The following is a 14,504-nucleotide window of genomic DNA, read 5'->3' as shown; positions in this document are numbered from 1 at the left end:
ACTGTAATTTGATGCGGGACGAAATGGTGATTCCCACAGGGGCGGCGGCTCTTTCTGGCGCAGTTACTCACACCGTGTCCACTGCCGTCATTGTGTTCGAGCTGACCGGACAAATCTCGCACATCCTGCCCGTGATGATCGCTGTGATATTGGCCAATGCCGTGGCTCAGAGTCTGCAGCCTTCCCTCTATGATTCCATCATCCGGATCCAGAAACTTCCCTACCTGCCAGAGCTGGGCTGGGGACAGGAGTGAGGGCTGTTACGTAATTTCCCCAAATTATCACTCTCATATCATGCCCCCTGGCTTTTTGAATGCTTCTCTTTTTTATTTACCTGTAGGAAGTATAATATCCGTGTGGAGGACATAATGGTGAGAGACGTGCGGTATATCACTCTCTCGTCCTCTTACCGGGATCTGCAGGAAGCTCTCATAACAGGCCAGCTTAAAACCCTGGCCTTGGTGGAGTCCAAAGGTGAGACATAAAACATCTGTTTAAAGGTATATTTTGCACAAACAAATCGGTTGTTCTGCCCACGTTTGGAATTTTAAGATACATTTTAGACAGTCTTCTTCCCAAAGTGCCTTTTTCCCCATTTAGCTCAATATAGAAGATTCGACTGAAATAACTCTGCAATATCAGCTTTTGATTGCTGAACCATTTTCAGCAAGAAATGAGCTGCACTCAAAATGAGTTTTCAATGACTGATACCAGTATCTAGAGAGTAAAGTAGTGCGTGTGTGTGTGTGTACTTCATATAATACATATATAAAATGTTTTATTAATTTCAAAAAAAAAAAAAAAAAAAAACTTGCAGACAAAAAAATATATATTATTATTATTATATTTTCTAGAGGGGTTACATTAAGCTGAGCAAATGTATAAATAATAATAATAAAAAATATAGTTATACTAATATAAAAAAAAAATTCTGTTTTAAATAAATGTTGTTATTTTGAACATCCTGAAAAAAGCATACACAAAAATATTAAGAAGTACCACTGTTTTGAACATTTATAATTATACATAATTTTTCTTGAGCACCAAATCTGTATATTAGACTGATTTCTGAATGATTATGTGATATAAATAATCCAAAGAGCACCTGGCCTACAGAAGAACATCTGACCTTTTGTACAAAGAGTCAAATCATTTTAATTATTTAATTAGTGTAGAGCATTTTTTAAGCTTCTATTAAATTTTTTCAAAATCCTAGACATTTATTTCAAGGTTTATATTTAGATTTTTTAAATGTGTAAAATATACCTAATAACGATTTTGAGTCAATATATTGCTTGAAAACTAGACGTGTACAGATGTAGATGCCTGGAAAGTAAATGAGCTTCTGAATGAATTTGAGAAACAGTTTAGTTTAGGTGTTTGTGTGATGCTTATAAATGGACAGTGTGCATTTGTAAGAATCAGTGTGCATTTGATTTTTTATAAAGAAAAATGAGTCTGTAAAAATGAGGCTGTAATATTATTATAGTATATTTTTTTGACATTTTACTGATTTTAGTACAGTTTCTTTTCCAGACATTTTCTTGATGTTCCCAAATGAAAGCTCACAGTTGGAAATGTAATCCCACAATTCCACCTCATACCCTGTGACAGACACATTCTTTACCTTCTCCATCTCCTTTCCCGCCCTCCCACCATTTCCCTTTGCTATCCCCCATTCCTCCAGCTATCCCGCTGTGTCTCTCTCACTTCTCTCTTTCTCTCTCTTTTCCTTTCTTTCTGCTGTCTCCCTTGCCTGTGTCCCCACCTGACTCCAGAGTCCATGATCCTGCTGGGCTCTATGGAGCGCTCCCAGTTGCAGACCCTACTCTCACAGCAGCTCAGCCGAGCTCGCAGGCTGGAGTACTTGAGAGAACGCGCTCAGGACAATGGCACCCATGTGCCCACCTTCCCCCAAGACTCTCCCCCCAGGACTGATCGTGGCGTACGTTTCCTGGTATGAACTTCAGAGAGAAGACGCTAGTGCTAATATAGGTTTATACAATATAATATGATCATTATAAACATGAATCAGACATACCATTCAAAAGTTTTGGGTCAATACTTTTTTTAAGGTCAAATTGTCACTATTAACTGTGAACTATGACTTCTGCCTCAATAAACTCCTAATTACTGTTTATTAATAGTTAGGAAGTTTATGTATTGGGTAGGATTAAAGGATGTAGAATACGGTTAAATATTCATTTGATTTGATTTTAAAGAAATTAATAGTTTTGTTCAGAAAGGATGCACTGACCCTAGACTTTTTAATGGTAGTGTAGACATAAAAAATTACTGTAAGTTAAAGGAATAGTTCAACAAAAAAATACAATTGTTGTCATGTCGTTCTAAGCCTGAATGCTATTTTCTGGGAAACTGAAATATCATATGAACTTTCAGATTGCACCAGGTTTTAGATGGCAAAACGCTGTTAGGGATGCATTGATATTAACATTTTGGCCACTTATGATTAGCCGATAATTAGTTTCATTTTATGAATGGTAACTGATGAATTATTTTCTGTAGTTTCTACATTACAGAATATTTGTCTAAATCAAGTTCAAATGAAACACAAAAAAATAAATTCAGTCATATTAAATGCTACAAGTGAGTTTAGGCATCACAGCAATGAGGTCATGAACTGCCTTTGTTTTTTATTTTGTGCTGTTCTCGGAGGTCCACTTATAATGTTATCAAGATTTTTACATCAATCATTTTTGAAAATCCCTCGTCGAATTGAGCCTTGTTTGTAAACGGATCCGCGGTTAAACGAAGTGAACAAAAGACCGACTTCTTACTTACTTTAATTAAAAATAAAGTTCATCCACTCTTTCCTATAATGATGGGATCAGAAGAAACGCAATGCAAATACTGCTTTTCCACAACTTGGCACCGCACAGCATCTTTTTTCCAGCGCATCTTTATCGTTTGGTTTCTGCATAGACCTGTGCATTCGCCTCTCTCGTAAACACTTTGTGCATGAATTGGTGGGAGGGGCTGAACAGACAGTGATGTCGATCTTCTGAGGAGGAGGCGGTGCTTATCCACACTATTACATCATAGAGTGCTACATTCCACAAGCTGTTGTTTTTGGCAGACTGCCTTCAATATAAGCTGTTTTTAGATTTATACAATAACCTCTTGTATGTCAAAAGATCAAGGGAATTTTGGTTTCTCCTTTCATGACCCCTTTAAAAACTATTTTCAAGTGAATGTTAATTGATGGCATAGGTAATCTAAATGTTAAAATAAGGGAAGTGAGTATGAACAATTAAATATCCAACAAAGCAGTAAATCCAAAAATATATGATATATCATACGTACAAGTGAATGCTGCGCTTGAACATGCAAGATGAAGAATAAGATTTGAGAGCTGCAGCGAAGAGGCACATTTTCCATAACTAAGGACCTAAATTTCAGTCTGTGTAGTAGCGCTTCAGAGGTCTTGAAATATAGCAAATGAGCCACATGGACTCCTTTTATGGTTCCCTTACAGTGTTTATTGTTCATTATGAGCTTTCGTACAAAATGAACTGCATAAACATTTATCCTTCCGTGTTTGACTGAAAACGGCATATGGGCTTGGAACAACACAGAGAAAGTATTAAGTAATTTTCAATTTTGGGTGAAATGTTTCTTTAATTATGTTCAATGTTAGTCTGACATTGTTTTTGGAGTCTGTGTTCCCCAGTTGTCTGTTTATTCCTCAAGAAGAATAAAGCATTGTCAGATCGCCGTCAGGTGTTTTTTTTTTCATGTTTTCTGTTTCATCCCAAAGAATTCCTTCCCGGCAGGCTATCATCTCTGAGTTCAGTAATACAGCTGGGAGTATGTGATAGAAGTAATCAAACTTATTTATAAGTGGATCTAACGGACTGTTTTTCTCCAGATCTCCACTGAAGAGTCCTCCTACAGCCCTACACTGAGTAACTCCCAGATCCCCCTCAAGTCTGCTCTGAAGACAGTGTCTGCAATCAGCAACACAGAGTCACTGAACAGTGTGTATATAACACTTACTCACACATTTCAACTCCTACTCATGTATGTCATGTTGCGAACTGTCTGCGACCCCCCTGGTACGCACCCATCTTGTGCTAATCTAATCACTCCTCTTCTGCAGGCTCTCCAAACCTCTCCTCTGGGGAACCTGTGAAGGAGCTAGTAGAGGTACGATGGCTCTCTAGGGATCGTGGGTGATGTGTGGCACTTATGTAGCTGTAGATTTTACAGGTGCCCAGAGACTGAATATGGGACGAGAGACTGGGAGGAACCATCTGCCAAACCGGCCTAACAATTAGCCTAAACATCTTGTTTGTTACTTTTGAAATGTTTTAGTGCTTGTCTTAGGTTTTGTTCAGACTATCTTTTGCCGTATTTGACTCGCTTCTCCAATTTTAAAAATTTTTGACAAATGTGATTCAAAGCACATAAATATGTGGATAAAAAACCTGAAGTCAAATTAGATTTCATGGATTTTTTTTATTCAACATTTCTGCTGTGCTTTATTCAAGCTTTGTGGCATTTACTATTGAATGCTGAGCGGATCTGATTTTTTGAATTGGACTTAAATACAGACCAGAAGTCGGATTCACAAAAAAAGAAGATAAGAAATTTCCTAAAATAAATTTGTAAGAATACTCCTAAATGCAATTTTATAAAAAAAAAATCTAAAGTAGTTCTTAAATATCTTTTTAAGAACATCTTATTTTTTTAAAAAAAAAGGAATTGGATTTAAGTGCATTGTGAACAAAGCCTTAGTCTGCGTTTCTTTGGAGTTTCACCTCATGGTTAAGTAGACTCCCACAGGACTTTTCTTATCAAGCGACATCTGTTGACCAGCACAAAGTGAGCATTCTGTCAGCCTGGCATTAACATGGGATTTCGGCTGCTGTATTTATTTGTTACACACCCCTTTCTGCCTTTCTCTTTGGAGGAACTTCGGCTCTAACAGTGTCCCTTGATAATAGTCAATGTTGAAGGTGCAGCTGTTGAGAGAGCGTTGCGTTAGAGTTACATTAACGCTTTATGCTCCTCCCTTTTCTATCTGTTCTGTCTGGAAGAGCAATGCTGGCCCCATGGCTCCTAAGAGGAGCAGGAGGCCCAAGCGTGTGAAGATACCCATGGCGGTAAGAATGCAGCCGCAGGGACTCGTTCCACTCTCCCACAAACACGCATCATCGGGGGTGGCAGTGGCACAGCCAATAGGGCCTTTACTCAGAGGCCTTATTGCGTTCTGCCTGTGCTGTATTGATACTCTCCTCCAGCTTAGTACTTACCCTCTAGGGAACAGGGAACAAGCTGACTCACGAGATGATTCATGCCATGTTATGAAGTGTATATTTATCTCTCATGGGTTTGAGTGCGTTTGTGTGACGCATGGTTTGGTTTTGCGGTTGTCAAGATTCAGAACAGGCCCCAAATGTTTGTAAACCTACAGGCGGACATCAGGGGATGTTGCAGTTGGACCCGTTTCTTTTGAACAAAGCTTTACAAAGTTGATTCAAGTCCAATTTTGAACTGGAGCCTTAAACTCTCCAATCAAATTAAAAACCTTTCGAAAAGCTATTCCCTGTCTTAGTTCTTTATTGCCTTCGTAATGGCATCCAGTCTACCTCACCCTCCCCTGGGCTGCATTTAATGTATTGCTTAAGCTTGCTAATGTTTAGTAAAGCTTGAGCCGCTTCGGTAGATTACATTAGTATGTGTAGCTTGTCTTGTGAACTGAGTGAATTGCATGAGTGTTTGTGAGGACAAGAATGTATGAAAGAAACATTTTGTGCATTTCTGTGTCTAATTCTCTACTTGATGTTTTCAGGATACACCTGATGTTGAAGATGACATGTCAACAGCAGAGGTATATCAATTAAATACTATACTTACCCCTTAATTATGTTGTAACTGTATCATGATTCTTGTAGTGAGTCACTTATTCTGCTGTATTTTCCATTTCATTGTAACTAATGTGTATTCTAGAATAAACAGAGGGGTTTGAAAGTTTGATTAGGGGAAGTCAGAATTCTATTTAAACTCAAATGATGATTTTGCATTTTTGCTTGAATTATTTCTTTAATATTTAATGGACTGCTTATGGAGAGGATTATCTTATGATCTTGCATAAATAGTATAAAACATAGGATAACTGCCCCTGTCAGTTTACATTAAATTGTTTTTTTAAACTTTAATAGTAATTAATAATATATTTTTTAAACATTTCTTATTCAGATAGCAGAGTGGGAGGAGCAACAGTTGGAGGAGGCTGTTAATTTTAACAACTGTAAAATAGACCCCGCCCCCTTTCAGCTGGTGGAACGGACATCTTTGCATAAGGTAAAAGATCTGCTGTATCTGCCAAGCATAGTGTGCTCTGCTGAAGTGATGTTGTTTGCATCACCCTAGCTCCCTTGACAAGAACCCAGAAGGATTTTTCCATTGGCTTTTGGGTTATTACAGAAAATAAGCTCTGTAACCAAGTTAATCCTCACAAATTAACACAATTTTGATGAATTTTAAAGCCTAAATACAGTCCCTAGAAGGGAAAAGCTAAATGTACTGTATGCACGCAAATACAGTTTAAAGTATGGTGTTCAGCAGTGGTCAAAAAGGATTTACACATTCAATTTTGAATCAATTACTTCTCGTAAACTCAAGATGTGGATTCGATCAGCAATTAAATTGCCACATTACCTTGGTGTTTGTTAAAAAGCAGTAGGTAATTCGGCCTGGGTTGTTTACGCAGGTGGTGAGAGAAAAACACTGACATTCTGTATTTGGACGGCACTAAAATCACTGACTACCCCCTGTAAATGGTGAAAATAACTTGCATCCCCATGAGAAACAATTACTGTCCGAATAGGGCAAGAGCCCAGTTAGTTAACACAATGAGGCTGTAAAAACAGATTATTGAGTAGATGAGTTTACCTGTTCGGCATTATGACTTTTAATGTTCCTGACAATCTCTGTAGTTCCATTAGGCCACTTGATAGCAACCACCTTTTTCAAGACAAGTAAAAGCTTTAAAAAATCACAAGCATTTCTGATGTATTTTATGTCATAGAATAAAACATAAAAATGTCTTGAACTTGAGTGAACCACAGACCTTATTTCAGTCATTTAAAAAAAACGATGCCATCCCTACGGCACTCTTTTATTTAGCCATATAAAATGACCACAAAATAAATAAATAAAAGTAGTGCAGATCATTTGTATGATATATTCTGAAGCCACATGGCAGGTTTTTGTCAGGAACAGATTGTATTGTAACAGGGGCATGTCTAGAGGGGGGGCACGGGGTGCCTGGACCCCCCTTATGCCCCCCCAACAGCGCAGACTGATCATAGTATAACACCTGCGGTGCGGGAGCAGTCTGGGTGCATTTAAAATCTCACGCGCTGCCACTGATATCATACATTAATCGGCAGCGTAGCGCTGCTTGAAGTAGAACCTATGTGTAGAACACACCTACTCACTGTCTGGTTCGCTGCCAATCAGTTCCCGAATACGATGTCATTAGAGTGCTGTCAATTTCACAGCTCAAAAAGGAGACGCGTGATTTCGCAGGCTGCAGAGTGCATTTATAGGCCTGCTGAAAAGCTGAAAATGTATGTTGAAAGCTCCTTAGAGTTTGTGCTTATTTGTGTTGTCGCGATGCACCAGCACTGCTTAAATTGAAATCGTTATGCTATGTTTCTTTCTGTTGTTTCAAAGATTAAAGGCACAATCACTTTCCCAAGTAGTCTGCAGTAACGTGGTAAAAGCTAAAATGTGGGGTTTTAATAATGTTAGCGTTCTGACGCTTGGAATTTTAAGATGTAGCATAGTAAACACTTTATTGAATAAACAAACGTTTTTTTGCTTGTAGTCTTATATTTTTTTATTTTCGTTTGCAATGTCCAAGAACAGCTTCACATTAAATGATTTTGTCTTTAATCAGATTATAATATGGCTCTTAAATATACTATTTATGTAATATTAATGATTGAGTTTTTTTGACAGAATTTTGTGTAAAAAAAAAATGAAAAGGGGACAAAGTAAGGCACAGCAGCAATACATTCAAGGTTTCTTCAAGAAGAAACCATGTCAAAGACAGGTAGATGCAGTACAGTGCATGTCAGAGCCAATTCGCCAGGCAGGGGCAAGTAGGCCAGCAAATTAGCAGCTCTGAACCTGGCAGCACGGGTCAGAGCCAGCCATAGAGGGCCAGTGAGGACTACACCAGCAGCCATCTATCTGCAGCAACAGAACATGAGCAGACACACACACACACACACCGTCTGTTTGGACAATGAAAGAAGTTGAGATCAAGTATTGTCTGTTCAATGGTTTTTATTTATAAAAAGAGAGATGAGTTGTCCAGGCACTTGTGCACAGTGTTGTGCAAGTTACTTCCAAACTGTAATACAGATTACTTGTTACTGTTATTTAAAAGTAATTCCTTACCTTAAAATATTACTGTCTCAGAATTGTAATGCGTTACATGACTCCTGTATTACTTTTGAGTTACTTTCACCAAAATATCTACAGAAGCACAACTTAAAATTCTTAAATGACGAAATGTACTAGAGCCCTGCCCTAATGGCAAAGTGTTTATATTTCGTTCCGGCTTTTTATTAAGTTCATTTAGAAAAAAAGTTTGGAGCATTTTTTGTTCATTAAATAAGTTTTTTCTTTCTTAAAGTAACGACCAGCGGCCAGCAGCAGACCGGCAGGCTGATCATAGCTTATGTTTGATCAATTTAGCCTTCTCAAATCATCACAACTTGCCTAAAATAAAATCTATAGATATACTAAAACAGTTGAAGCATATAACAATGTTTAACGTTAAACCTAGATAAATGTGCGCTCCATCCAGTAGTTTGTGTGGAGAGTGGAAGCTAAAGCGCAGGACATGGAGGCACCAGCGCAATCAGTTACAATGTTTTTGCAATGGAAACAACTTAAGCCATAATGTTTGCTCATAAAGGTAAGAGTAATACATAATTCGGAACTGTAAAGGGTCTACTTTTATTTGTGTGCACTCTAGGGATGCGCGGTATACCGATACTGGAAAAATACCGATATATATTATATTTCAAACGGTACGATATCATAATTTTGCTCAATTCGGTATTTCATACGCTGCTGTTGCAAAATGCACCTGTAGGTGGCAGTGCTTCCCAAATTGCTGCGCAACCGGTAAATGTGACAACAGAACAACGCGATGGATCAAACAGATGAAACTCAGCGCACCCAAAATGAATAAATAAAGAGAACAGTAGAAGTGAAATATGGCATTACTTTGGATAAAAAACAGATGACAAAGGTGAAGGAACTGACCTCACTGCACCTGTATGCAAGCGTTGCTATAGGCCTTGCTCCATGTTGCCACAGGAACACATCAAATCTTTTTAAGCATTTGTCTCTTGCTCATCCTGATCTTTTCAAACAATTAAGAGATCGACAGGTGAGTGCATCATTCATAAATTCAGATTTGATTTGACCTTTTATTTACATCTGATCAACGCACATTCAGATGTAATACAGTAAGCGCAAATGTGCATGTGAGACACGCTAGAATCAATGAAGTTTTGGTCACGTAATACATGCACTTGCATTTCATACAATCAAATTTTAATTGGATATGAATTTAGCAAGAGTTTTGCTATATTACTTTTAGTATCAATGATATTTAGGGAATGTTTCTGACGCGCTGCTGATCGCTAATATGAAGCTGGTTTCTTTGGTTGAGTCTGAAATCTGAAAACAATCTGAGAGAGAGAAATAATAACATGATTTTGAATATTACTTTTACTGTTAGAATAACACTTTACAATAAAGCAACATTTGTTGCATCAATTGCGCAACTTCAGTGCTATTTTTTTTCTTCAAACTTCTTCAAAATGAAACCTATGTTTCCTGTAGGTTTTTTTTTTAGGAGACAGTTTGCACTGTGTTTGCACTGAAAAGATAAGATTTGATATATTTTCATCTTATTACTTCAGTTAGCCTATTTTTTTTTTACCTATGTTCCCTTTAGGTTTTTTTGTTACAGTTTGATACAAAGGTATTAACATATGAATCTGTTTTTATTATTATTATTAATAATATATATTTTTTTAAATTCACTTATCTTTTGAGGCTGGTTATTTGTCACCTATGGTATCCATTTAGTATCGATACCGAGGTACTACATTCTGGTATCGTACCGAAGCCAAAATTATGGTATGGAGCCATCCCTAGTGCACTCACAATATCAACAAAACGTGCTTTTATCTTGAACAGGAGCGCATCACAAAAATGAACTGAAATACATGCCTCACAGACATGATAAATATATCTAAAGAAAGCTTTAAATTACTACTTAACGAAATAAATAAAAACGAAGACAAAAACTATTTAATACAATCGTTATCCGTGAAGATGCACTTCTCTCTAAAGGCACGTCTAACGAGGAGATGGCGAATCCTTACTATTTCCCCGGACACATTCATGGTAATTACTTTTGCTGGGGCTTTTGCTTTATTGGTGTATTTGAAGCAGAACTCTTCATCTGTGCTGACGGCTCGCTGCTGCTGCGGGACACTAAACACAGCACGGACTCATGTTGTTTCCACCAGCGCGGCAATTTTTTTTTCATCAATAATTGATGGATGTCTAAAATATAAAGATAAGGAGAAGTCTAAAACAGGCCCGAGGCCCGGCCCGCGTCTGAACTATGACGTGAATATTGGCCTGAAGCCCGGCCCTATAGGGACATAAAAAAGTAGGAGCCCGACTTTAAATTAGATTTTAAAAAAATTATATTAATAATCGGGGGCTAAAGGTGTGTTGTAATGCAAGCGTTACTGAACATGAATATTACTGAAAATTGATTAGTAATGCCTTACACTACTGCGTTACAGCAAAAAGTAATCCGTTACTGTAATGCAGTACTTTTGTAACGCGTTACTCCCAACACTGCTTGTGCAGTGCCCTTTTTATATCATCCCACTTGTGTTGGGGCAATTGACTTTTCCCATGGGCCCCCCCTAACTGGATCTTGCCCCCCCCCCCCTCCCCGTGCCACCCCATTTAAAAAATCATAGAATCGCCCCTGTATTGTAAGCCATATAAAGTCATATGGAAAAGCTAAGGTAACACTTCAGTTTAGGGACCAATTCTCACTATTAACTAATTGATTAGCATGTATATTACCAGCATACTGGCTGTTTGTAAACTGTTAACTTGTAAAACACATATTAATGCTTTATTCTGCATGACCATATTTTAGATCCCTTCACCCTGCCCATTACCTAAACTTAACAACTACCTTACAAACTATTAATAAGCAGCAATTTAGGAGTTTATTGGGGCAAAAAACATAGCTGATAGTTAGATAATAGTGAGAATTGGTCCCCAAACTAAAGTGTGATCAAAACAAACAGACCCGTTTTATTATCACAGTTGCCCTTTAATGAAACATGAATGTCATGTATCTCTGTCCCTTTTGTTCAGACTCACACCATTTTCTCACTACTTGGCCTGGATCATACCTATGTCACCAGCACTGGACGTCTTGTAGGAGTGGTCTCTCTAAAAGAGGTGCGTGATTGTATTCTTTTACTAGCTCTTCTTTATTAGCAGAAAAACTGATTTTTTAAATTGTCTGTTTATAGCTGCGTAAGGCCATCGAGGGCTCTGTAACCGTGACCGGCGTGAAAGTCCGCCCCCCGCTTGCCAGCTTCCGCGACAGCGGCAACAGCAGCAGCGTCTCAGAGGTCACCGAGCTCCACAAGCTCTGGAGTCGTCACAAGAGCCTGTCGCTACCACGGGAACCTAACCTCCCCGACCTGGACGACCAAACGGAGCAGCCGTCCGAAGGCAGCCTGGTGAACGAGACCGAGTGCACAGAGCTGTCCAGTCAGAACAGCCCATTACACACAGACGACCAATCGGAGCTGCCCTACACTGACGCCACACCCCAAGAGGAGCACCTCGCGCAGCTCCCCTGTGACTGTACCCACCCTCTGGAGGACGGAGGCTTCGAGGCTGTCGGCGAGCAGAGCCCAGCTCCAGTGGAGGAAGCGGTGAGGGTGGGAAGCCCCTCACCCTCAAAGGGTCAGCCAGAATGACAGCTGCTTGCGGTCGGTAACGCACACTCCATTTACACCATAAACCGGATTGTGAAGTCAGGTTGAGGAGAACCTGGAGGAAGTCTTTAAGCAGTGAAGCACACTCTCTGCTCCGTACTAATCAAACCAACCCTAATCTCTGGTCCTGCCTTCACACGAAACACGCCGTGTGTGTTTGTATGTGTGGGATGTCATAGATACGCATTGCAGTGTGAGTGCCGTGTGGCTTCGGATGGGCTTGTGAGCGATCGTCTGTGTAGTCCTCATAAATTTGTGTGTCTGTTGATTTGTGGCTTCATAACGCGTTTCGGTGTTGATTTATGTTGATGAGAGGTTTATGTTCGATGATGTCATGGCGGGTTTTCATCATAAACGTGTTTGTTTGTTGATTTGTGGCACGCTTGTGTGTGTGTTTCTTCATCTTTTGCGCAAGCGACAGAGTGTGCGTAAGAAAGGCCGAGTGTGTGTGCGAGAGTGACTCAGCTGCACCTAGCCAAAGCACCCATCTGGTGTCGACACTTTAAATCCAAATAAAATTGTCTCTGAGAGCCAAACTACAATTTTGCTCTAAATATAGCCCTTAATAACCCACACTGCAAGGAAACACAGAGGGAGAGAGCGGGGGAAAGAAAGGGAACGGGTGGGCGAAAGAGGACAGAGAGAACAAGAACATGATGCAAAATGAACGAAAGACAGGAAGGACACAGGAACAAGAGTCGTGGAAAGGCAGGAGAATGAATGGGAGAGTGGGGTAAACTGTGCCGCTTTTTACTTAGATTGTCAACCAGGCAAGAAGAAATAAGTCATCAGGGAAGTGAATATGCCTGATTATATTTCAGAACAGATAAAGGCAAAGAAATATGATTTTTTAGGGAAAATGGCTGAGTGACAAAACTTAGCCCCACATTAGGGGTAAGATGTGCCATAGTCATTGGGGAATATTTGAACTATTTCAGGGAAAATTGAACATTTAATGGACATTAATCTTATATTTTGATGCTCAATATTCACATCTTAATCAACTAGAAAAATCCAGTGTATTTGCATGTAGTGTAACAATTTTCAACATTTTCTGATGTAAGTATAGGCCTATATATTATTTTTCCTGCAGTTGAATTTGCATTCGACATGCTTTACCCAAAAGCTACAATTTTTGGGGAAAACAAAATATTAATTTCTGATACATTGCTAAATGTATTTATTTATTCATGATGTGATTTAACAATTCATATCATCTTTTGCTTTCTACACTGGCAATTCACCAAAATGTATGATAAATATTTTTAGACATGGATAAATTTGTTTTGACATCAAACTCATTTTACCTGCCATGTGGAAAAATTTACTTTGATATTCTTTTTTTTTTTAATACACAAAAAATGTACAATATGAATCACAGGCAGCTGAATACAACAGACCTTTTTTAAAACGTGTTTTAAAATCCAGTTTTCCAGATTACAGGGCTGGCATATCTTACCCCACTCTCCCCTACAAAACCAACAGCGACTCATACAGAGGAGTTTCCAACCAGGGTAGTTTTGAAGCACATTGTAATTACCATTCAAACAAAACACAGCAATACACCGGCGTTTTCCATACTGACAGCATCAGAAAAAAACTCCTTTAACAAAGCATTGTTGAGCACACGGTTTGGATGGTGTTGCCTGTAATTACGAGTAATGATATCCCACAATATGTAGGCACGTTAAGCATGCGCAGATCTGTATCAGGACCAGTTTGTAGCATAGCTGCCTGGCCATTTAAAATGAATTAAAGCATCTTCCCTAGAAGCTTGAAATACTCTACAAGTGGAGAAACGGAGCCTCTTCAATTCTTAATTATATGCATGAACCCCGATGCAATCATTTGCATGCTCAGACACGCGCATAAACAATACGCTTTCCAGCCAGCTTAAATTGCCTGCATAGGCCTGTTTCACGTTACTTCATCAGGTTTACTTCCATGGCCTTTTGCTTTTTCTTCAGAAAATCCGATGCGCAATACTTTTCGACGGCAGTGTAGATTGAGGGACGTTTTCGACTGTGTTAGAACCAGCCTTTGTATAAATACCATTGCAGGGAGTTTGTGGTCACTGTGCAGATCTCATCCAGCAGTCATCAAAGTATTAAAATGTACTTCATTACAAAAATGGATATTCTGTGTACCTGCGATCACATCTTATTTGAATTGTTTGCATATGCGCAAATCTTTTTACATTTGATTTTGAGCTGCCAACTGTGCAATAATGTCGTATTAGAATTACTGCTTGCTAAATAGAGTTATTTTCCTGAACGCTGGCTCTATTTCTACAGTGCATATTATTTTGAAACTGTTTGCAATAATGCACATCATGAATAAGACATGTATTGAACAAGTCCGTTTGCAGGTAAATGCCTTCAGATTTTGTTTTCACAACTA

At 38.8% G+C, this 14,504-nt stretch overlaps 1 protein-coding gene across 1 annotated transcript in view; it reads left to right on the top strand.

The window, feature by feature from the left end:
- Window positions 1-12,225, top strand: part of LOC306881373 (chloride channel protein 2-like) — a 66,214-nt gene extending 53,989 nt beyond the window's left edge. The window contains exons 16-24 of the mRNA XM_079435455.1: window positions 40-250; window positions 341-474; window positions 1,779-1,957; window positions 3,890-3,998; window positions 4,121-4,167; window positions 5,816-5,854; window positions 6,223-6,327; window positions 11,470-11,556; window positions 11,631-12,225. Of these exons, the coding sequence (XP_079291581.1) occupies window positions 40-250; window positions 341-474; window positions 1,779-1,957; window positions 3,890-3,998; window positions 4,121-4,167; window positions 5,816-5,854; window positions 6,223-6,327; window positions 11,470-11,556; window positions 11,631-12,086 (1,367 nt within the window). The 3' untranslated portion in view covers window positions 12,087-12,225. The remainder of the gene's footprint in view (window positions 1-39; window positions 251-340; window positions 475-1,778; window positions 1,958-3,889; window positions 3,999-4,120; window positions 4,168-5,815; window positions 5,855-6,222; window positions 6,328-11,469; window positions 11,557-11,630) is intronic.
- The last annotated feature ends 2,279 nt before the right edge of the window (window positions 12,226-14,504 follow it).

This window comes from Barbus barbus (assembly GCF_936440315.1).
Source record: "Barbus barbus genome assembly, chromosome: 15".
Lineage (NCBI taxonomy): Eukaryota > Metazoa > Chordata > Actinopteri > Cypriniformes > Cyprinidae > Barbus > Barbus barbus.
Note: the sequence above shows the minus strand (reverse complement) of the source record. Positions and strands in the feature narration are given on the sequence as shown.